The 24,346-nt window shown below is 45.4% G+C and overlaps 1 protein-coding gene across 2 annotated transcripts in view; it reads right to left on the bottom strand.

Annotated features, from left to right (window-relative positions):
• Positions 1 to 24,107, bottom strand: part of scaf8 (SR-related CTD-associated factor 8) — a 164,445-nt gene extending 140,338 nt beyond the window's left edge. For both annotated transcript variants that reach the window (XM_085981481.1, XM_085981483.1), the window contains exon 1: positions 23,840 to 24,107. In XM_085981481.1, coding sequence (XP_085837607.1) covers positions 23,840 to 23,869 — 30 coding nt within the window. In that variant the 5' untranslated portion in view covers positions 23,870 to 24,107. The remainder of the gene's footprint in view (positions 1 to 23,839) is intronic.
• Positions 24,108 to 24,346: the final 239 nt, after the last annotated feature.

Below are 24,346 nucleotides of genomic sequence, written 5' to 3'. Positions count from 1 at the left end.
AGAATTTTTTTTCCACAGGTTTATTATTTTAAAGAATCTACAATAAGGTAAGTTTAGTTTTAGACCCTTTTTATTAAAAATTTATTTTTTTCAAAAAAATTGTTTAAATTATTTTTTTTTAAACTTATTTATACTTAATTTAATGATTGGGATGTTTTTTAAATTTTTATTTAAAGTTTAAAGTGTGTTTTGGGCCCCCGTAGTTTTCATGAGTTTGACAGTTCTTACTCTCAAACTCATGAATGAACCTTCCCCTCCCGATTGGTTGTACAGTGCTCACCTGATCCCAGCCGGCACATCGCACTAACTACGCCGCTGGATCAGGTAAGCACTGCGCGCTGACATCTGAACCGGGCCGGTCACAGGAAATGCAAGCAGGCCCGGGCTTCAGATGTCAGCGCGCAGGGCGAGTGCAGATCGGGGGCTTGCCCCCGACCCGAATTTTTGGCCCATTGTATTGTTGCAGCTGCACCCATCCAGGAGTATACCATCTGCCACCCTTATTGCCCACTCACTTAACCTGTCTATCTCCCTTTGCAGGCTCTTTGTGTCCTCCTCTCAGTTTACTTCCCCACCTAGCTTTGTATCGTCAGCAAACTTGGATACTTTTTTTTTAAATTCATTTATGGGATGTGGGTGTCGCTGGCAAGGGCAGCATTTATTGCCCATTCCTAATTGCCCTCGAGGAGGTGGTGGTGAGCCGCCTTCTTGAACTACTGCAGTCCGTGTGGTGAAGGTACTCCCACAGTGCTATTAGGGAGGGAGGTCCAGGATTTTGACCCAGCAACGATGAAGGATCGGCGATATACTTCTAAGTCAGCATGGTGTGTGACTTGGAGGTGGTGGTGTTCCCATGCACCTGCTGCCCTTGTCCTTCTAGGTGAAAGAGGTCGCGGGTTTGGGAGGTGCTGCCAAAGAAGCCTTGGCGAGTTGCTGCAGTGCATCTTGTACACACTGCAGCCACGGTACGCCGGTGGTGGAGGGAGTGAATGTTTAAGGTGGTGGATGGGGTGCCAATCAAGCGGGTTGCTTTGTCCTGGATGGTGTCAAGCATCTTGTTGGAGCTGCACTCATCCAGGCAAGTGGAGAATATTCCATTACACTCCTGACTTGTGCCTTGTAGATGGTGGAAAGGCTTTGGGGAGTCAGGAGGTGAGACACTCACCACAGAATACCTAGCCTCTGACCTGCTCTTGTTGCTACAGTATTTATGTGGATGGTCCAGTTAAGTTTCTGGTCAATGGTGACCCCCAGGATGTTGATGATGATGGGGGATACGGCGATGGTAATGCCGTTGAATGTCAAGGGCGATGGTTAGACACTCACTTGTTGGAGATAGGCATTGCCTGGCACTTCTGTGGCGCGAATGTTACCTGCCACTTATCAGCCCAAGCCTGAACGTCGTCCAGGTCTTGTTGCATACGGGCGTGGACTGCTTCATTACCTGAGGAATTGTGAATGGCACTGAACACTGTGCAGTCCTCAGCGAACATCCCCATTTCTGACCTATGTTGGAGGGAAGGTCATTATGAAGCAGCTGAAGATGGTTGGGCCTAGGACTCTGCCCTGAGGAACTCCTGCAGCGATGTCCTGTGGCTGTGATGATTGACCTTCAACCACCGCAACCGTCTTCCTTTGTGCTAGGTATGACTCCAGCCAGTGCAGAGTTTTACCGATTCCCATTGACTTCAGTTTTACTAGGGCTCCTTGATGCCACACTCGGTCAAATGCTGCGTTGATGTCAAGGGCACTCACTCTTAGCTCACCTCAAATTTAGCTCCTTTGTCCATGTTTGACCAAGGCTGTAATGAGGTTGGGAGCCGAGTCACCTTGGCGGAACCCAAACTGGGCATGTGAGTAAGTGCAGCTTGACAGCACTGTCGATGACAACTTCCAGCACTTTGCTGACGATTGAGAGTAGACTGATGGGGTGGTAATTACACTCAGTCCCTTCATCCAAGTCATTAATATAGATTGTGAACAGCTGAGGCCCAAGCACTGATCCTTGTGGCACTCCACCCCGTTTATCCCTACTGTTTTCTGTCTGTTAACCAATCCACTATCCATGCTAATACATTATCCCTAACCCTATGAACCCTTATTTTGCATAACCACCTTTTATGTGGTACCTTATCGAATGCCTTCTGGAAATCCAAATATACTACATCCATTGGTTCCCCCCTTTTAACTACCCTGCTAGTTATAGCCTCAAAAAACTCTAATTTGTCAAACACGACTTACCTTTCATAAAACCATGCTGACCCTGCCTAATCTTATGATTTTCTAAGTGCCCTGTTACCACTTCCTTAATAATGGATTCCTGCATTTTACAACAACTGATGTCAAGCTAACTGGCTGTAGTTCCCGGTTTTCTCTCTCCCTCTGCTACCTTCCAATCTGCTGGGACCACTGCAGAATCTAGGGAATTTTGAAAGATCACAACCAATACATCCACCATCTCTGCAGCCACCTCTTTTAGAACCCTAGGACATAGGCCATCAGGTCCTGGGGAATTGTCAGCTTTTAGTCCCATTACTTTCTCAAGTACTTTTTCTCTACGGATATTAATTACTTTAAGTTCCTCACTCAGGTTCCCCAATATTTTTGATTTTGTTTGTGTCTTCTATTGTAAACAGATATAAATTATTTGTTAAGTCTCTGCCACTTCCCCAATATAACTTCTCCTGTCTCAGCCTCTAAGGGACCAACTCTTACAGTTGCTACGCTCTTCCTTTTTATATACTTGTAGAAGCTCTTACAATCTGTTTTTATGTTTCTTGCTAATTTACTCTCATATTCTATTTTCTCCCTTATCACCAATTTTTTGGTCATCCTTTGTTGGTTTCTAAAGCTTGCCCGATCCTCAGGCTTACTACTATTCTTCACAACATTATAAGCCTCTTCTTAACTTCTTTAGTTAACCACGGTTGGATCGCTTTTCCCGTGGATTTTTTATTTCTCTCAATGGAATGTATATTCGTTGAGAATTTTGGAATATTTCTTTAAATGTTTGCCACTGCAACCTAATTTCTCAATCTACCTTCGCTAACTCGCCCCTCATACCTATGTAATTGGCTTTATTTAATAAGAGTCTAGTTTCGAACTTAAGAACGTCACTCTCAAACTCAATGCGAAATTCTATATTATGATCACTCTTCCCTAGAGGATTCTTTATTATGAGATAACTAATTAACTCTGCCTCATTACACAAAACAAGATCTAAAATAGCCTGTTCCCTGGTTGTTTCCATGACGTATTGTTCTAGGAAACTGTCTTGAATGCATTCCATGAACTCGTCCTCCAGACTCTCCTTACCAATTTGATTTTCTCAGTCTATATGAAGATTAAAGACCCCCCACGATTATTGCATTACCTTTGTTGCAAGCTCCTATTATTTCTTGATTAATACTCTGTCCAACAGTATAGCTACTGTTTGGGCGCCTATAAACTACTCCCACCACGGTTTTCTGCCGCTTGTTATTTCTTATCTCCACCTATACTGGTTCTATACTTCCTGATCGTCCGAGCGAAGATCCTTTCTCACTAATGTCCTTAGGTCATCCTTTAACAGGGCTACCCCCCTCCCTTTCCAGTCTGCCTGTCTTTTCCAAACCTCAAGTACCCTAGAATATTTAGCTCCCAACCTTGGGTCACCTTGCAACCACATCTCTGTCATGGCTATTAGATGATACCCATTTATCTCTATTTGTGCCACTAATTTGTCTATCTTGCTACAAATGCTTCATGCATTCATGTAAAGAGCCTTTAGCTTTAACCCTTTACCATTATTCCCTGCTTTCACCTTATAAGCTGATGCACTATTACTTTTAAACTTTCTGTTCCTTCCCGTCACACACTGCTTATCTTTACCTACACTGCTTCACTAATTCACTACACTGCTCTTTTGCCTTGACTTTTCTCTTTAGATTACTAAATTTCCCCTCACCTGCGCCTCCCCCCCCCCACCCCCTTTTAGTTTAAAGCCCTATCTACAGCCCTAGTTATGCGATTTGCCAGGACACTGGTCCCAGCCTGGTATAAGTGGAGCTCGTCCCAATGGAGCAGCTCCCTCTTTCCCCAGTATTGGTGCCAGTGCCCCATGAATCAAAACCCGTTCCTTCCACACCACTCTGAGCCACGCATTTAACTCTCTGATCTGCTTGTCCCTATGCCAACTTGCATGTGGCTCAGGTAGTAATCTAGAGGTTAATTAATCAGCAGAACCTCAAAGATAATAATGAAATGCCCTTTTATAAAGACATCTGGAACTATATTAAGGTGGTGTTTAAGTACAGACTGCATAAGCAGACAATACAAACATAGCCTGTATACTTATGGTCTTCTAATTGCATAAGGGACAAGGAGGAATAGTGACGATCCAAGGTAGTTTGAAACCAACATCCCTATTAAAAAGTTATCAAAAAAGTTTTTTTTTTTTTTTTTTTTAATTGCCAGCCAAGTATGTCTTGAAACGTCATTCAAAAACAAGGCTACGCATTATTACTCCATAGTTAAAAGAGATGTGTTCTGATAGCAGAATCGCTATGTTGCAATTCCAGTATCAATAATGTACAAGTATTAAAATTTATAATTACTCATTTAAAATATTACAAGAAGTTCACCTGAGGGTTCAGCGAATTTATCTGGCAACAGTAAGCCATATGTCCACTATTCAATCTTGTTTGCGCTCCAGTCAGAACAGTAGAAGAGGTGCTACAATACTCCTGGGGGGAGAAATTGGGTGAGTAGCGCCACCTGTTAGCGCCTAAAGAGGCAGGCAGTGGCTGTAGCGCCACTGGCTGCGCCTCCCGCGATATTCAGGAGGGGTGCTAATGGTGGCGTTGACGTCATCGGTGTGCGCAGCGCCCCATTCGCGATATTTGGCAGCGAACGCCGCAGTTGCGCCGTTCTCTACCCGCGCCCGGTTCACGGGGCCTTACTGTGCCGGCAGCAGCGCAAGTTAAGGTGGAGGTGCGGGGCGGCTGCTTTTTCGGCAGCCGCCTGCCAGCACCTCCGTCCCCGGCCTCCTAACCCCCCCCCCGTGGCATTGCCGGCTGTTTCCCGAGAGCCCGGCACTTCTCCTTGGTGCCGGGCTCATTTGCCGGCACTCGCGAGCGGGGATCGCGCTGTTGCAGGCACCTCCCCCTTAACAGTGGGAGGAAGGCCTGCAGTACCGCAGCGTGTGGCGCTGCGGCACGTTGCGCTGCGATAATCAGTTACAGCGCCCTAAGAGGGACACGGAGCGCCTCGAGCCTCGCCTCGTGTCCCTAGAGGTGCACTGAAACTGAATTTCTGGCGATCGGTATTACTCCGATCGCTGAGCTAAATCCTGCGCTCAGGCGACTTTTGCACCCCAATCCAATTTCTAGGCCCTAGTCACCAGGCTAGGGATGGGAAAATCAGTCGCAGTGCCTGCTTCTAATCGCTGTCCAGTAACTCCTGGTGGGTGCGCGCGTGTTGTGTATACAATTATTGACAACCTCCAGCCTTACAATTCGGCCGAGGTTCAAAGATGAATGATTGTCAATTGACCGAGTTGCTGGAGGGTGACTAGCACCCTTTGAATCATGCACTAGCTAGGAATGAATGGCTTAAGAAGTGGGGAGAATATTGGCAAGAGAAAAAGAAACAAAAAACAGAAGTAGACCATTACCTGTCCCTACACAAGACTTAGTGTCATGGAACTGAGTCATGGAGTCAGCTGTATAACCCTTGTTCACACCCAGCTTCTCTGGTAATATGTACAGGGCCTGACAATCTCCAACATCACATATGAGCACAAAACCGGTGTACGCGCCTGGATTGGGAAAAATTAAGCAGTTAATGGTCTGCTTCAAGTGTTATTTTATATATAAAAGAATGCATCCTCTTCCCTCCACTCCCAATTTCCCTTTGCTAACCTCTAATGGGGCACGCAATTCCGGTGTCCAAAAAGGATAGTTACGTGGCCTCCTCCCACCTCATCCCCAATCCTATTTCGGATTAAAAACAAAGTATCTCCTTGAACTGATATTTTGCACCACTCTAGGCTAAGGTTTCTCCCTCAGTTAGTATTCGCCAATATATATATATCTTCAACTTGGAAGTCCAGTAATGTTCCAACATATTCAGTTTATTTCAGTTAGAGTTGACTCGGTTGGTTGCACCCTTGCCAGAGTCAGAAACTTCTGGCTTTAAGCAGGATTTGAGTGAATAATCTAAACCAACACTCCAGGACATGCATAATCTAGATTGACATTCCAGTGTAGAGTTGAGCCTATTACCATCTCGTCTAGCTTCTAACACCTTTTATTGTCTTTTTTACTTATTTTGTTTCTTTTATTCTTTTGTCCGATCGCAGCCCTGCCTCCGATCTATCTTTTCTTTCCAGTTTTGAAGAAGGGTTCGACCCGAAACATCAACTCAAATTTCTGTCCACGGATGTTGCCTGACCTGCTGAGTTTTTCCAGCATTTTCTGTTGTTATTTCGGATTTCCAACATCCGCAGTATTTTGCTATCGTACGAGTGCTGCATTGTTGAAGGTACCATCCTTCAAATGAGACGCGAATTCAAAGCCCCACCTGCCATGGCGGATGTTTACAGATCCTATGGTACTATTCAGAGAACAGTTCTTGTGTCCTAGCCAGAATTCCTTTCTCAACTACCACCACTACAACAAATTAACTGATTACTCATATCATTTGTAGGATTGTGTAAAATGGCTGTTGCACTTGCCTATATAAAGTCACTATACAGGAAACTCTGTTATCTGGAGGCTAAATGTTCGGCAAGCTCGAGCCACCGGCAAAAATCAGGAGCCTTTTTTTTCTTTTCGTTGCTTTTTTCTCAACAGTCAAGCTCTGCAAGGTCTGTAGCTAAGCAACAGCTTCAGCTAGAGACGCTTGCTGACTGTTTAGAAGCTGTTGCTAAGCAACAGGGTTTGTTGATTCACACGGAGCTGAAAATCTCCGTATGTTTCAACATTAGCGCTGGAGTATCCGGCAGTTTTGAGGGAACGGCAACAGCTCGGTCCAGTCGGTGCCGGATGGCACAAAGTTTCCTTTACTTCAAAGTGCCTTGAGATGCTTCAGAAATGTGATACGGTGCAAGCTTTTTTCCCTTTTTTGGCATGTTATTTTAAAACACAGTAATGGTTACATTTTGATACATTTTCTCACTTGCATCTTTGAATTCCAACAGTTTAATTTCAGATTATACGTAGGACTAAAATATTTTGGGTGTGATCTTGCCAGCCCTGTGGAGGCCGGACTGCCGGGAAAAATGGCAAAATCTGGAGGTGGGTACCCATCCCGCCTCCGTTCCATCTTCCCGGGAGGCGGGTAGCCGACCTGTGCCGGGTCCAGTTTCCTGGAGGCAGGAAGGGGATTACAGCCGCTTAGCTGCCTGTTAACAGGTAGTTACTAAGAGGACTATCCCCATTTTACCCACACAAGTGCGGGCTCCCCGAAGGTTGCGAACTCTGCCAGGGTCAGCGAGGTGAGCAGTGGGTCTGCGGGGTCCAAAAGTGTGCTGTGGAAGTAAGTGATGGGTGCAAGTGTGGAGAGGTAAGTATGTGAGGTGAGTGGAAAGTGATAGAAAATGTTTACTTACCTTTGTTTCTTCCTGCAGGCTTCAAACGTTGGGGATGCGGAGAGTCTCGCATCTCACCGGCAGAGATGACAAACGGCTGCTGCATTCTCCGATGCAATGGCTATCTGATTTCTGCTCACAAGAGGTTTGATGAGTTTTGAATACAAGGAATCATCAAACAACAGAGAATGTCAGTGTTTGACAGCTTCACAGAGCTATCAAACGATGACAAGTCATCCGTCAAAAGTTTGACAGATGAAACGTCATACGCTGACATTCTCTGTAACCGGCTTCCCCTTAATTGGCCTAAGCCCGCTGAGCAGGCTTAACAAGGTCAATCAAGGGAAAATAGCATGGGTTGGCCAGAAGTCGATGGAGGCGGGACTGAAACCTGACAAGTGGGAGTCCCGCCTCCAAAAGCTCCCCTTTGTGTCTGAGTGCAAATATGTTTGTCAGCATCAAGAAGTCAACTTCCACAAAAATTGAATAGTGATCACTAAATGGACAATATTACATTCAAATCAATTTAGAATGACTAAAAAAGCAGCCTGGTGACACAATAAGGTGCTATCTCTGAATGCCCCTAAACAGACTGAACCTATGACTTCCTTAGAAGGAACAGGGAAATTGGAAATGGCTTTGTTCTGCGCGGCCTGTTTCTTTTAGCGTGTGGTCCCTTCAAATTTCCGTGCATGCGCGATATTTACAATGGAGAAGCCGGGAAGTGGCTGGCACGGGACCTTTCCCATTACTCAGCAGCCACAAGGGAACATTGGTAGTAGCAATCCTGACATGAGACACTATTACAGCATTAGAAAGAGAGGATACCAGTAGGTCGAGCAGGCAGTAAAAACACTATGGGTACAACTGAGGAATAGAAAAGAATGCAAGACATTGGTGGGAGTTGTTTATAGACCAGCAGATAGCAGTGATAAAGTATCAGGATACATAAACGTGGAGATCAGAGAAGCTTGTTGCAAAAACATAGTAGTCATAATGGGAAACTTTAATTTTCACATAGACAGGGCAGGGAAAAAAAGAACAGTTCAAGGCTCAAAAGGCAGCGAATTTCTTGTGTATTCGGGACAATTTTCTGGAACAATATGTTCTTGAACCAACAAGAAAACAGGCCATATTAGACTTAGTGATGTGTAATGACCCAGAATGAGTCAATAATCTAGCAGTAAGGGTACACCTAGCAAACAGTGACCATAATATGACAGAATTTGATGTTAGGTTTAAGAGGGAGATGGGTGAGTCACAAACAAATGTTTTAAATTTAAGTAAGGCTGGTTTTGGAGGGTTGAGGCAAGAACTGACCACAGTAGACTGGGCAGAACTAGTATTAACAGATAAAACTAGATCAACAGTGGGAGGTCCAAAAAGTATTTGGTAGAATACAAGATCTGGTCCGGATGGATTGCATTTGCGCATATTAAAAGTTAGGGAATTGAGAGGCACTATTACATATATATAAAAAATTAATTAGAAAAGGGAATAGTGCCAGCGGACTGGCGGACAGCTAATGCGATTCCTGTAGTCAAAAAGGGAAATAGAACAAGTTCATGGAACTATAGACCTATAGCTTAACATCAGTGGTAGGAAAGATATGGAATCTTTACTCAAAGATGTAATTGAAAAACATCTAGAAACAGAAAATATGAAAGAATAGTCAGCACTGTTTTCAAAAGGCAAGGTCATGCTTGACCAACCTTATAGAACTCTTTGAAGTAACAGAAAGCATAGACAAGGGTAATGTAGTAGCCGCGCAGAACAAAGCCATTTCCAATTTCCCTGTTCCTTCTAAGGAAGTCATAGGTTCAGTCTGTTTCGGGGCATTCAGAGATAGCACCTTATTGTGTCACCAGGCTGCTTTTTTAGTCATTCTAAATTGATGTGGATTTTCAAAAGGCCTTCGATAAGGTCATAGTAAATACATAGTAGACTTATGACTACAGTCAGACCATGTGGAGTCAGGGGACAGGTAACAGAATGGATAGCAAGCTGGCTACAAAACAGAAAGCAGAGTGTAGTGGTTAAGGGTAGCTACTCAGACTGGCAAAAGGTGGGAAGTGATGTCCCAGAGACATTGGTGCTGGGGCCACTGTTCATAATTTGCATTAACATTTTGGACTGGGGAGTTGAAAGTACAATTTCAAAATTTGCAGATGACACCAAATTGGGGGGTATAGCTCACACAAAGAATGCGACAAAATACAAGATGACGTTAATAAACTTGAAGAATGGATGTATAATTGGCAAATGAATTTCAATATAGGTAAGTGTGAGGTGGTGCATTTTGGTAGGAAGAATTAAGAGGCCACATATTGCTTAGATAATAAGAGTCTAAATGGGGTAAAGGAGCAAAGGGGTACACATTCACAAGTCACTAAAAGTAGCGACACAGATTAATAATGCCATTAAAAAAAAGCAAACCAAGTAAGGGAGTTCATTTCTAGAGGGATAGAATGGAAAAGCAGAGAAGTTATATTAAACTTATATCGAACCATGGTTAGACCACACTTGGAAGTACTGGGCACAGTTCTGGTCTCCATATTAGAAAAAGGATATAGAAGCACTGAAGGTGCAAAAAAGATTCACAAGGATGATACCAGAATTGAGAGGATATACTTGAGGAAAGGCTGAACAGGCTGGGGTTCTTTTCTCTAGAAAAGAGAAGGCTGAGGGATGACTTGATAGAGCTCTTGAAGATCATGAAAGGGTTTGATAGGGTAGACGTAAAGAAAATGTTTCCACTTGTGGAGGGGGTGGAGGGAGACCAAAACTAGAGGTCATAAATATATGAGTCACTAATAAATCCAATAGGGAATTCAGGAGAAACTTCTTTACCCAAAGAGTGCTAAGAATGTGGAACGTGCTACCACAAGGAGTATTTGAGGCAAATAGCATAGATGCATTTAAGGGGAAGCAAGATAAGCACTTGAGAGAGAAAGGAATAGAAAGATATGCTGATAGGGTTAGATGAAAAGGGGTGGGAGGTGTAGTGTATGTACTTTGAAGAAGGAACAATATTCTGCAGCCCCTGTATACTGCAGTACCAGTAGTGATCACCCCGGTATATAAGCCTGTGTAGTAACTTTGTATAGTAGTTCCAGTTTTGTCTCCATTCAGTAAACACCTGTTATAACCAACTCCTGCAGTCCGTGTCTCAATTACACACGGACGTTACACTGGCGACGAACAGATCCGAACTTACCTGCAGTTCTGCACCACCTCACAGGGATCCATCCCTGAAGCGAAGTTGTTACAGGTCGAGGCCAGAAGGAAGAAATCCAAAAAGAAATAACAAACAGAAGAAACGGGCGTCGACCGTGGGCAACCGCCCTCTGATTCATCGAATTTGAAGATTTGCAGGAGAGGCTGTCGAGAGCTGGGCTTGGTTATCCAGTCTATGGTGTTCCAGCTAATCGGGCTGGTGGCAGGTAGTACACTGATCCTTCCTGGGCTGCGGCGGGCTAGAGCTCGATCGGGTGGCTTTTCAACGGGGCCGAGCAGCGTTGTCAGGAAGAGGAGAGGGTGGAGCACACAGGGCGCGGCCGGTGCTACGAAGCTGGGCAGCATACAGACCCGAGAAGAGGGAGAAAAGTGTCCCATAGGGTCTGCTCTGACGACGGGAACAGTAATTAAAATAAAAGAAATTAGAAGCGCAGAAAGCCGCGAGGAGCTGCAGTTTGCCACGGGGACCGCGGAGAGCGGCGTTGGCAGCAGCGCGGGAGGCGCCATCTTAGATCTCCAAGATGCCGAAGGCTGGCAATATCACTGCCTTCGATAATGCAATAGAAGGCTGGACCACGTATGTGGAAAGAGTCGAAGTATATTGCGAGGCAAATGAAGTAGCTGATGAGAAAAAGGCATCGGTACTACTAAACTTAATGGGCGCAAGAACGTACGGCCTATTGCGGAACCTGATCACTCCAGTCAAACCTATGGCGAAGAGTTTTAACGAAATTGTTGATATCCTACAGGAACACCTAAATCCGACACGGCTGCTGATAGCAGAAAGATTTAAATTCCACAAGAGAAATCAGCATAAAGATGAGAGCAATGCTGATTACCTTACGGAACTACGCAAGCTATCAAAGCACTGCCAGTTCGGAGCAGGACTGGCAGATACCCTACGGGACAAATTTGTCTGTGGACTCCTGAGTGAAGGAACCCAGAAGAGGTTACTCTCAGAGAAAGAGCTGACGCTAGATAAGGCTTTCAGCGTGGCAGTATCGTACGAAGCAGCAGCAAGGGGAGCTGCAGAAATACAGCAAAAGCCACAGGAATACGGCACCCATGAAATGACACGGGGATATGAAAAATGTTATCGCTGCGGCAGAACAACCCATGACCAGAAGGACTGCTGGTCCAAGGACAAAATATGCAGGCAATGCGGAAAGATGGGACACATTGCACGAGTTTGCAGGTCCGGGAAGAAGACGAACGACAACAAAAAGACTAAGGAAAAGTACAGGAAAGTACAAAAGATGACGGACAGTAGTTCCAAAGACCAGAAGAACGATAGTGAATCCGGGAACAAGAGACTAAGCTGTCTCAAACTACACAACGTAATCGCAAAAGAGGATCACCGAACCATTTGGGTCACCCTCACGATAGCAGGGTCCCAAGTCAAAATGGAATTGGATACAGGATCAGCCCTGACCGTCATGAATCGACGAGACTACGAGCGACTATTCTCACACATACCCTTGAAAGACACATCCATTGTCTTGAAGACATATACGGGGCAGAAAGTATACCCCAGAGGGAAAATAAGGGTGCCTGTCGAATACAACGGCAAGGAAATACAGAAATTGTATCTGTACATACTGCAAGATGGTGGACCACCGTTATTGGGACGTGAATGGATCAGAAAGATAAGTTTAGACTGGCACTCCATTCAGGCACTGACGGTGGCTGGTAAAAAGTATGACGACGTCACACCTGGACGATTGTCAAAAATCTTGGCTAACGCTAAAGAGGTATTTCAACAAGAACTGGGAACTCTTAAAGGCGTAACCGCCTCGATAAAAATAGAAGAGAATGCAATTCCCAAGTTTTTCAAAGCAAGACCGGTACCGTATGCAATTCGCCCAGCCGTCGAGGCAGAGCTGGAGAATGCAGGCGTGCTAACTAAGGTAGACTGGAGCGAGTGGGCGACACCCATCGTTCCTGTCATGAAGAAAACGTTAAACAATAAGTCTGAGGAGCCAAGGAAAGTTCGCATCTGTGGGGACTTCAAGGTGACTGTGAACCCAGTCCTTCACACAGTACAGTATCCTCTTCCGAGGATAGAAGATATTTTCGCCCCTCTATCTGTTGGGAAACGTTTTATAAAAATTGACCTAGCGCAAGCATATTTGCAGATGGAGGTTGAAGAATCCTCTAGGAAATATCTCACGATAAACACTCACAAAGGTCTTTACCAGTATAATCGGCTGGTATTCGGAGTTGCATCAGCTCCGGTTATATGGCAAAGAGCGATGGAACAAGTCCTGCAAGGGATTCCGGGGACTGTGTTACTTGGACGACATCCTAGTGACAGGTGAAAATGACAGTGAGCACCTTGCCAACCTAGAGCAGGTGCTCACTAGACTAAGAGAACATGGGCTACGAGCCAATCGCCCCAAGTGCGAGTTTTTTCAGAAACAAATATCGTATTGTGGCCACGTGATTGATGAAGAGGGGTTACATAAGTCCCCTGACAAAATTGAAGCGGTAGTTAAGGCTCCAGCGCCTGAAAATGTGTCGCAACTGAGGTCATTCCTCGGATTGGTGAATTACTACCATAAGTTTTTGCCGAATTTGTCCACAATTCTGCACCCACTGAACGCCCTGCTACAAACTGGAGTAGCATGGAAATGGAGCGATGAATGTAAGCGGGCCTTTCAGAAGTGTAAAGGCCTGATCACTTCAAGAGAAACATAGAAACATAGAAGATAGGAGCAGGAGTAGGCCATTCGGCCCTTCAAGCCTGCTCCGCCATTTCAACGAGATCATGGCTGATCATCCAAACCCTAGCACCCGGTCCCTACACCGACAGCCATCGCACCCAAGCCCTATCCCCGTAACCCCACATATTTAATCCCCCCTAACACTAAGGGTCAATTTTTATCATGGTCAATCAACCTAACCCGCACATCTTTGGACTGTGGGAGGAAACCGGAGCACCCGGAGAAAACCCACGCAAACACGGGGAGAATGTGCAAACTCCACACAGACAGTCACCCGAGGCCGGATTTGAACCCGGGTCTCTGGCGCTGTGAGGCAACAGTGCTAACCACTATGCCACCGTGGTATTGGCTCACTACAACCCATCACTACCGATAAGACTGGCGTGTGATGCGTCTCCCTACGGCGTTGGAGCGGTACTGTCACATAAATCCCTTGATGGTTCAGAGAGGCCGATAGCTTTTGAGTCACGCTCGTTAGCTGCAGCCGAGCGTAACTACGCCCAGATTGACAGAGAGGCCCTCAGCCTGGTGTGGGGGGTGAAGAAGTTCAATCACTACCTGCACGGACAGAAATTTACTCTACTAACTGATCATCAACCTCGTCTCCATTTTCAACCCTAAGAAGGGCGTCCCGATAATGACAGCACAACAGCTACAGAGGTGGTCCCTTTTCCTAGGGGCACACCAATATGACATCGAGTACAAAGGAACTAAACAGCATGGGAATGCTGATGGATTGTCGCGCCTACTGTTGCAGACGGTGGAAGCAGCACCTGCAATGAATCCTGTGGAGATATTCCACTCGACCATAGTCGAATGTCTACCTGTGACGAATGCAAACATAGAAAAGGAAACACGAAATGACCCGACACTCTCCAGGGTCTATGATTTAACGGTGAAGGGATGGCCAGCACATGGCGAACCACTGTTGCCAGCATTCTCGCTGAGAAGAGAACAACTGTCAGTGTGCCGAGGAACCTTGATGTGTGGATCCAGAGTAGTAATTCCACCCAAATTGAAGGATAGAGTGCTCAATGAGCTTCATGAGGGTCATCTGGGAGGGGTAAAAATGAAGAACTTAGCCAGAGCGTTTGTGTGGTGGCCGGGAATCGATAGAGAAATCGAAGAGATGACCAAGTGCTGTACAGGATGCCAGAAGGTCCAAAACGCCCCACCACAAGCCCCTCTACATCCATGGGAGTGGCCCTCATCTCCATGGCAAAGGGTACACATTGATTTTGCTGGTCCATTTATGGACTCGATGTTTTTAATTGTGGTGGATGCACAAAGTGGCCAGAGGTAATAAAAATGTCCTCAACCACCACAGAAAAAACCATCACAGTCTTACGAACCATATTCGCCAGAAATGGGCTGCCTGAACAGATTTGCTCCGACAATGGACCACAGTTTGTGTCTGAAGAGTTCCGGAGGTTCTTAAAGAACAATGGTGTTAAGCATTACACATCCGCCCCATATCATCCAGCCACGAATGGATTGGCTGGGAGGTTCGTTCAAACATTCAAGAAGGCTATCAAGGCAATGTGTAATGAAGACATACCCCTACAACACAAGGTGGATAACTTGTTTGCCTACCGGAATGCGACACATGCGGTTACCAACCAAACTCCAGCCATGATGTTCTTCAATCGAAGACTAAGATGCCGCTTGGATTTGGTTAAGCCAAACATCAGAAGAGATGTGGAGAACAGGCAGTTTCAGAATATGAATGAAAGGCCGACCAGGAGTTTTAAGATAGGTCAACCAGTTTTGGCCCGGGACTACCGCACAGAGAAATGGCAGCCAGGAACGATCTGCACACGGCAAGGACCTCTAATGTATACCGTGGATGTTGGAGAGAGCATTGTAAGACGCCATGCTGACCAGATTCTAGAGTCACTGGAAAATGTCAAATCTACACCACGATCCTATACACCTGGTGATGAAACCGAAGTACCAATTGCATCTACCTCAGAATCGGTGATATTGGAAGCAGACGAACCAAACAACGACGTTGATCCCGAATCAACTTTGCCAGAAGAACCTGATACCCCAAAGAGGCGTTATCCGGACAGAATCAGGAAGCCTCCTCAAAGACTGAATTTATAATTGCTTAACTTCAGCTAATGTATATAGCAACCGTAATTGTAAATATGTTATTTAATTATTAATCGAATGTTATGTACTGTTTAGCTAAAAAGGGGAGGAATTGTAGTGTATGTACTTTGAAGGAGGAACTATATTCTGCAGCCCCTGTATACTGCAGTACCAGTAGTGACCACCCCGGTATATATGCCTGTGTAGTAACTTTGTATAGTAGTTCCAGTTTTGTCTCCATTCAGTAAACACCTGTTATAACCAACTCCTGCAGTCTGTGTCTCAATTACACACGGACGTTACAGGAGGACGCTCGTGTGGAGCATAATCGCCAGCATAGACAAGTTGAGCCCGTTTCTGTGCTGTAGACGTGATGTAACTCAATGTACCTATCTCTAAAAGGGCAAGTGCTCCACACGTGTAATTAAACAACCTTGGTCAACAAGGAGAGAGAGAGATAGTATCAAACTAAAAGAAAAGGCTTATACGAAAGTAAAGAACGGTACAGATCCCGCAGACTGGAGAGATAAAGACAGCAAAGGGATACCAAGAAAGTGGCAAGAGTTGCAAAAAAAATACAAGAAAAAGCTTGCAAGGTATATCAAGGATAACACTAAAGGTTTTTTACAAATATATTAAGAGATAAGGGGTGGCTAAAGGTAATGCGAACCCCTTAATGACAGGCGCAGGTGATACCGTAATTGGAAATCAGGAAATGGCAGACATACTAAATAATGACTTTGCACCAGTCTTCATAATATAGGATGAGGATAAAGTAGCAGAGATACAAGGAAAACTAAAAATAAATCAAGGGGAGGAACTAACTAGATTAAAGATAAAAAAAATTTAAATGGTAAAGAGAAACCAGCAAGATTAAAGATAGACAAATCTCCAGGACCTAATGGTTTCCACCAACGTTCCTTGGTAAGGTGCGCAGACGCACGGCCGCGCACCGATCAGGAGATCCCACGCAGGCCACTCACCAGCCGTTCCACTGGAAAAGATACCGCGCATGTGCGGCTGCTGTGCAAATTTAAAGGGACCGTGCACCAAAAATAAAAATTAGAGGGAACATTTGTTTCCACCCCATAGTTTTAAAAGGTGAGGGAATTGTCCCCCTGGATTGGAAAAATGCCAAATTCAATCCATTATTTAAGAAGGGTAGAGGAGATCAACTAGGAAACTGTAGGCTTATTAGTCTAATAATGTCAGTTGTGGGGAAGTTACTAGAATCTGTTATTAGGGACAGTGACTGAGCATTTGGACAAATATGAGCTGATCAAAGAGAGCCAGCATGGATTTGTAATGGTTATGTCATGTCTAACAAACCCAGATGAATTTTTTGAGGTCACAAACGCAATAGGTGGGGAGTATCTTGGTATTCGACAAGGTTCCACATAAGAGACTGTTAATAAAAATGAGAGTACATGGACTAGAAGGAAACCTATTGGTTTGGATAGGGAATTGGTTAAGAGGTAGGAGACAGAGAGTAGGAATAATGGGTATGTACTCAAATTGGCAGGATGTGACTGATGGTGTCCCCCAGGGATCTGTCCTGAGGCCTCAGCTTTTCACTATTTATAAATGACTTGGATGAAGGAATATATCTAAGTTTGCTGACGACACTAAGTTAGGTGGCACAGTAAATAGTGTAGATGGGAGCAGAAAGTTGCAAAGGGACACTGATAGATTAAGTGAGTGGGCAACACTGACAGATGGAAGTGGATGACTTCATCCACTCTGAACCCAAGAAAGATGGATCAGAGTATTTTCTAAATAGCAAGAAACTAGGACTTGTGGAGGAGCAGAGATTAGGGGTCCAAGTACAGAAATCAATAAAAGCTAGTGGACAGGTACAAAAAAATCATTTAAAAGGCTAATGGAATGTTGGCCTTTATCTTGAGAGCGCGCAAATATAAAGGCGTAGAAATTTTGTTAGAGCTCTGGTTAGATCCCATCTGGAGAACTGCATTCAGTTCTGGGCACCGCACCTCAGGAAAGATATATTGGCCTTGAAGAGGGTGCAGTGCAGATTCACCAGAGTGATACCAGGCCTAAAAAGCTGAAATTATGAGGATAGGTTGCATAGACCCATATTCCCTTGAATATAGAAGATAAGATAAAGGGGTGATCTAATTGAGGTGCTTATGATCAAAAGAGTTGATAGGGTAGAGAGAGAGAAACTATTTCCTTTGGTAGTGGAGTCCAGAACAATGGGACTTAACCTTAATATTCGAGCTAGGTCAGGGGTAAGTCAGGAAGCACTCCTGCAGACAAAGTAGTGGAAATCCAGAAATCTCTCCCCAAAACACTGTTGAGGCTAGGTCAATTGAAATTTTAAAAACTGAGATTGATAGCTTATTATGCAAGGATACCATGGCAGATAGATGGAGTTAAGATACAGATCAGCTATGATCTAACTGAATGGCAGAAGAGGCTTGAGGGGCTGAATAGCCTGCCCCTGTTCCCATGTTCCCAGTCTCAAGACTGACAACACGTGGAAGTCGCTTCCTGGGAGAAGGGAAAAAAATAATTGAAAGTCAGCTCACCAAAACCAATCTCATGCAGCTCCCAAAGGTCAGTTTGGAGTAGTACAGGAGCAAGTTACCTGCCTTGATCAAGGCAAGGCACACAACACCTTCAATTTTCTAGTTTGGGTATTTGTAGATGTTTATGGGCCCAAATAATTATCCAAGCTGGATATACATATGTGGAGAAAAACACCAAGGCACACTTTATTGCCCGAATGACCTGTTTCAATGTTGTAGCATTCTATGATTCAATATTCTCAGTATGAAAGTTAGAATTGGAAGTCACAGGGTGGGCATTCCCATTGAGTATTTAAAGAACATCTTTACTTTTGTGCTTCTGATGTATCTTTCTGGCTGCCTCTACACACTACTGTGCCAATTTTAATCTCCTTTTTCAAATCTTACAAAAATAAACAATTTGTAGTGACTGCAGTGACCTGTTTATATCACAGCACCTGGACAGATCTCATTTAGCATCCAAGAGGGTTATCTGTACAGAAAGTGATCAGTTTAAACGAAATGTCATCCAGTTTCAGTTCACATGGTAAGTGAAATTAAACTGTCTGACCAACATAAGCAGTAAGCGCTAAAATTTCCTTTCCTGCAGAAGTAAACTCAAGATTTGTATCAACCTTTTGTACCACTTATCCAAGCTCCTGCTTCCCAGAGTAGGCCAGCTACAATGCCAAAGGGGCAGATGTGATGTGCTGCTCCAAAATTTGTAGCAGCAAAACAAATTTCCAAATTATATAACTGGTAGTAATGCATTTAAATGTTTCATAGTTATCTGTAAACTTGTGTGAATTTGCACATATACAAAGTGCTTTCTTCAGCACACAAAGGCCAACTCTAGCTGTCGGCAAAGGATTTTTAAGTCAGATGTCTGACACATGCAGAAGCCCATGACCATGTTTAAATCATCAAATCAAACTGCTGAGAAAGCCACACGTGTAGAATTTGTTTGTCCAACACAGAGGAGATACCTTCTCCCCAGAAGGACAGATGCCATTCAACTAACCCAGAAGGCTTAGGCAGGTTGGCAAAACAAGGCTTAGGGATCCCTATGTATGCAGAGGTACTGCCCCCAGTGGAGGGAAGTGGGAAGAATCTCTGCCTCTCCAGATTTCATTAATGAACCAGGCTGACCCCAAATCAACCATCAGCAGTGTCCTCGAGTATGGAAGATCCGGTTCAGGTATTCGATTACTAAGTCTGCCAGAGGTTCCTTCGCCACATGTATCATTTTAGAGATATCTTATCTCCAAGGAAGATCGCTGTGTGCGGATGCCTCCGATCTGGAAAAAAATCTACGCCTTTGCCCGAGGGCTCCCGAGGAGAGACTCTTCCGCTCCTGGGCCTCTTGTTCTATGAAATGCGCAGGGCCCAGGTATCCAGGGGCGCATGCAGTTCGCAAGCGTCCCTGGGATCACGTGGGCCATGGGGAACCAATGAGAGAAGGGAATCCCCCTTCATATTTTTGACAGGTAGACCTGTCAAAAGTAAGAATGGGGATCACTGAAAAAAATCAAAACATTAAATAATTTTTTGAAAAATCAGGTTTTTAAAATTAGTTAAAATTACATTAAATTAAATATCTTAAACAACGTTTTTTGAAAAAATTAAAAATTTTTACGGGGCTAAAAATAAACAACTTTTTCAAAAAGTATTTTTACATTATAAATATAAGTGGGAATTTTTTTTTTTTTCAACTTTCTTTAAACTCTTATGCTGGTAAAAGCAAGCCATACTCCTGCTTTTACCAGGCGTAAGATTTAAAAGGGATTTCAGCGGGCGGAGGTTGTGCAGAAAGCGGAACTCTCCACCCGCAGAGGCCCTTCACCAGGGCAGGCTTGCAATCTGTCAAGAGGATTCTTGACAGATCGGAAGTGCCGGTTTTCAGCGCATGCGCTTCGCATTCCTGAAACCGACACTTGTGAGGTCCCTACAGGTGTGAACAGAGCCCGTACACACCCGTAGGCATCGGAAAATACGGGCCATTCGTTTTCATTAGACAAATGGCAAGTGAGTATTTCACCAGGTGGGTAGCAAATAGCAGGAGCTCAAGAGTGGCATTTTGAGCAGCATAGATAACTATGAAACATTTAAATGCATTACAGGAAACTTTGGTTTATCCGGAGGTTATATGTCCGGAATACTCGATCTAACGGCAAAAATCAGGAGCCGTTTTCTATAAGTTTTTTTAGTTCTCGTTGCTTTTTTTCCCCCCAGTCAGGCACTGCAAGGTCTGTAGCCATAGCAACAGCTTCAGCTACAGACACTTGCAGCTGCAGCCGATTGTTTTGAAGCTGTTGCTAAGCAACAGGGTTTGTTGATTCACATGGAGCTTTTCAGTTCCGTATGTTTCAACATTAACGCTGGTATGTCTGGCACTTTTGATGGTACGGCACCAGCTTGGTCCCATCAGTGCCGGATATCAGAAAGTTTCCTGTACTACCATTTGCCTGGTCACAACATGGGAACACAGCATACCCTATAAGACAAGAAAGTTCCATCAGTTGGAAGTGCAAAGCTTCAACAGGAGCTACTTGCTACACTGCAAGCCAATCATGTCAGGCATTGAGCGCTGGATACATCAGCCCATGTCCTCATACCTGGCCTACAGGCAACTGTTCCAAGTCTCAACGTTTCCTCATCAGTTATATGTGGACATCTGCCTTCAGCTTGTGCTGTGTCAGCCACTTTGGCATTCCAGACATTAGGTCCAGTACCACGTACCATACTTACGCATTGACAACTGCTTAAAGCAGATCACCATGTGAGGGGCTCTCACAAGGTTCTCCTAGGACTTCTGAATCAGGGAGGACCACCGTTTGGACAATTCATATATGCACAAGCTAAACCTGCACTGTAACCTTGCTAGCATTTAGGAAAGATAAGAAAAGCAATAAATGCCCTTCACCCCTTCTCAGTGCTGTTCCAAAGAACTTTATTCGAGCTGAAATTGGCATCCACCAGGGCCCAGTCCAAAATGCATCAACAATTGGAGCAGATGCGCTCCGTATCTACTAAACAATGCATCCCCTCCTACAATGTGCAGAAAATACAAGAAACAACCCCCACCCTACCCCACTAGTTAGCCCATTGCTCAAGATTGTGTAGAATGCAATGGGCCCCCATGACTGCCAGTAATGTAGTGTCTGCAAAAAGTGCTGCAATATCACAGAAACCCCACAGTGCAGATAGAGGCCATTTCGGCCCATCGAGCCTGCACCAACACATATCCCACCCGATCCCCGTAACCCCTACACCAACACATATCCCACCCTATCCCCGTAACCCCACGTATTTAATCCCCCTAACACTAAGGGTCAATTTATCATAGCCAATCAACCTAACCCGCACATCTTTGGACTGTGGGAGGAAACCGGAGCAAACCCACGCAAACATAGGGAGAATGTGCAAACTCCACACAGACAGTCGCCCGAGGCCGGATTCAAACCCGGGTCCCTGGCGCTGTGAGGCAACAGTGCTAACCACTATGCCACCGTGCTGCCTACTTACTTACCTACTTTCACAAGTCCCTGTACACTCTGGAGGAACATTCCGAGAGCCCATTCCACTGGCGAGGTCTCATACTTATACAATCACAGGTCCACTGCATACAATTTTCTGCCCATTAATGTTAATGGTCACAAAATCACCAGCAAAGCACCCACGATTTGCCAATGCCGTCTTCTGCATGCAGGGCCTTGGAAAGTTCCCCCCCCCCCCCAAGTCCATCGATTATAACGCCATTCGATACTTCATTGATGACGACACAAGATGAGCAACAGTGAACACTACTGCCTCGTGTCTGGTTTGAGTGATAGATTAAATGATGCTATTAAGTCTTTTATCCAACCGTACAAAAATCTAGCACGTCACAGATAAAATCCAAAACTCGACCATGTACTCTCCAATAGCTTCCAGCTTCCGTGAGGACAACATCAGGCACTAGATCCAAAGCCTTACAAAAAAAATAAAAACAATGCAAGTAGGTACTTTAAAGCCTGACGAGATAATCTGCAATCTTGAATAAAGCCACAGTTCCTATGCATTGCTCAGGAGAGCACAATCCAGCTTGTTCCTTTCTGATTATTCTGCAGGCATTCAAAGTGTGCTGCAGCAAGCCAAAGGACCAGCTTAAGAGCCACTGTCAGTGAGATTTCTCTATTGTGCTCACTAGAATCCCCCTTTCTGTGGCTAGAAACCACAACTGAGGGTAAGCAAGTAAAAACAAATAGAATCCTATTCATCATCCTCAGAAAGGCTGCTCCAAGGCAAGTCAACAGTTCCTGGCACAGATCACCAAGATCCATTACAGGTGAGTAACTTTTAGGAATCCCTGAATACCATTCATGCCTGCTGCCCTATCATTAGCTAGGTAGCACAGTGCAGAATTCACTTTCTCCCATCATACTGGTTCATTAAGGTTGTCTATTTGAGCAGCATACTCCACCAGTTTTTCCAGCCTCCATGCAAATGTGTCCCTGCTATGGCCTATTGGATCAGATACGAACTCAGTGTCCTTCCAGAGCACGAGGGTGCTCACATGGACACCCACATGGGCAAGCTTGGACTTAGTTGTGGAACCCTGTTGATCACAATTGGCAAGGCTTGTGTAAAAATAAGCAATTTCCTTGATTTAATAGGGAAAAGTCTGATAAGTTTAGATTTCCTTTTAAGATGAACTTTTGAAATATCCTCAACATAGTACTATTAGTTATTTTATCCCAACATTATTCATACTTCAATAAACAATACTGATTCCAAGTGCATATACAATACTTCTAAATGTTATCACAAACTTCCAAGTTTAATTTTATCTAATTTAGTCAGAAACTTATCAAGAGCCAACTTTGGCGATAAGAACGCAATAACCCCTCTTCCTCGAACAAAACTGATTGATTGGGTTTTTTTTAATATAAAAGCAGCGCCTCAAGCTGGTGAAAAAATGGAAAAGAAACGAGAAAGCGCTTTAAAGGCAAGTGAAAAACTTGGATGCATGGCTCACTACAGCAGTGGCATGGATCTTACAACATCCCCGGTGTGGCTTCAACTGAAGAGCGCAGGAAATGCATTCCCCGGGCGAACTCCATCCCCCGCGGGCAGGCGTGGAATCAGAGAGCGGGGCCCGGCCCGGCCTAGCGCCGCACTTAACATGAATGCGCAGCCCAGGCCCTGTGGAAGAGGGCCCACCAACGCCATCCCTTCCGGAGAGGTCACTTATAGCCCGGTTCGGCCCCGGGCCTGGGACACGCTGATCAATCCTCGCCCTCCCCCCAGGACCGGCTGCCGTTTGTGTGTGTGTGTGTGTGTGTGTAACAGGCCCCAGGCTCAGCCGCTGGTTGCCGGGGTTTCCGTTACCCGGGGGGCTGAGGCCCGGATTCTCCCCCTCAACACGGAGTGACTCCCCCTGGGGGCGGTTACTGAGGATAGCCGCTCGTCTCCCCAGCCGGTGGGGCAGCATTCACCCTGACGCGAGGCCGCGGTTCGCGGGCCTGGTTGCCCTGGTTATCGTTTGGTGCAGTGAACACGCTCGAGAGGCCTGCTGCTGCTGTTGGAGGCCCCGCTCTCCCTCCGCCCGTTACTCTCCCGCCGCCGCCAACCGCCTGCGGCGGCGCCGCCGCCGATCAGCCCTCCACTCCCCTCCCCCTTCGCAAACAGCTGCGGCTCATACCGACCTCGTTATTGAAGGCTTTGACGGCCTCCATGGCTCGGCGCTTTCGCTCGTTTCTTTCGGATGTCGAAGTGATGGTGGGTGAGGGAGGAGGAGGGCCGTCGCAGCTGACTGGACTCGAGTCGATGGAGCCGGGGCTCGGCACTGAGTCAGGCGCGGCGGCAGTGGCCGCGCTTCACTCGCATGTTACCGCGGTGCAGGAGGCAGCCAATATGGCGGCTGCGGCTGGAGCGGACAATCGCACCGTCTCTGCAGAGGGAGGGAGGGACCCAGCGACCCAGCCCGCACACAGCCAGAGACACCTACCGTCCAAAGCGCGCAACAACAGCACAGCGCGCACCAACCCGCCTGCAAGGGGCCAGCGCCGCGCGGCACCAAATCAATCTTCATCTACTGTGTGAGTGTTGGAGAAATCATAAATCTACTCAAAACAAAGCTTCCCTTCCCACACATTCTATTCCACACGAAAAATACGTCAGAAGACCTAGTCAGTGGCTGCAATTGACAGCAA

This window comes from Somniosus microcephalus, chromosome 3 (genome assembly GCF_052327205.1).
Source record: "Somniosus microcephalus isolate GS21.2 chromosome 3, FLI_Smic_1.0, whole genome shotgun sequence".
Classification (NCBI taxonomy): domain Eukaryota; kingdom Metazoa; phylum Chordata; class Chondrichthyes; order Squaliformes; family Somniosidae; genus Somniosus; species Somniosus microcephalus.
Note: the sequence above shows the minus strand (reverse complement) of the source record. Positions and strands in the feature narration are given on the sequence as shown.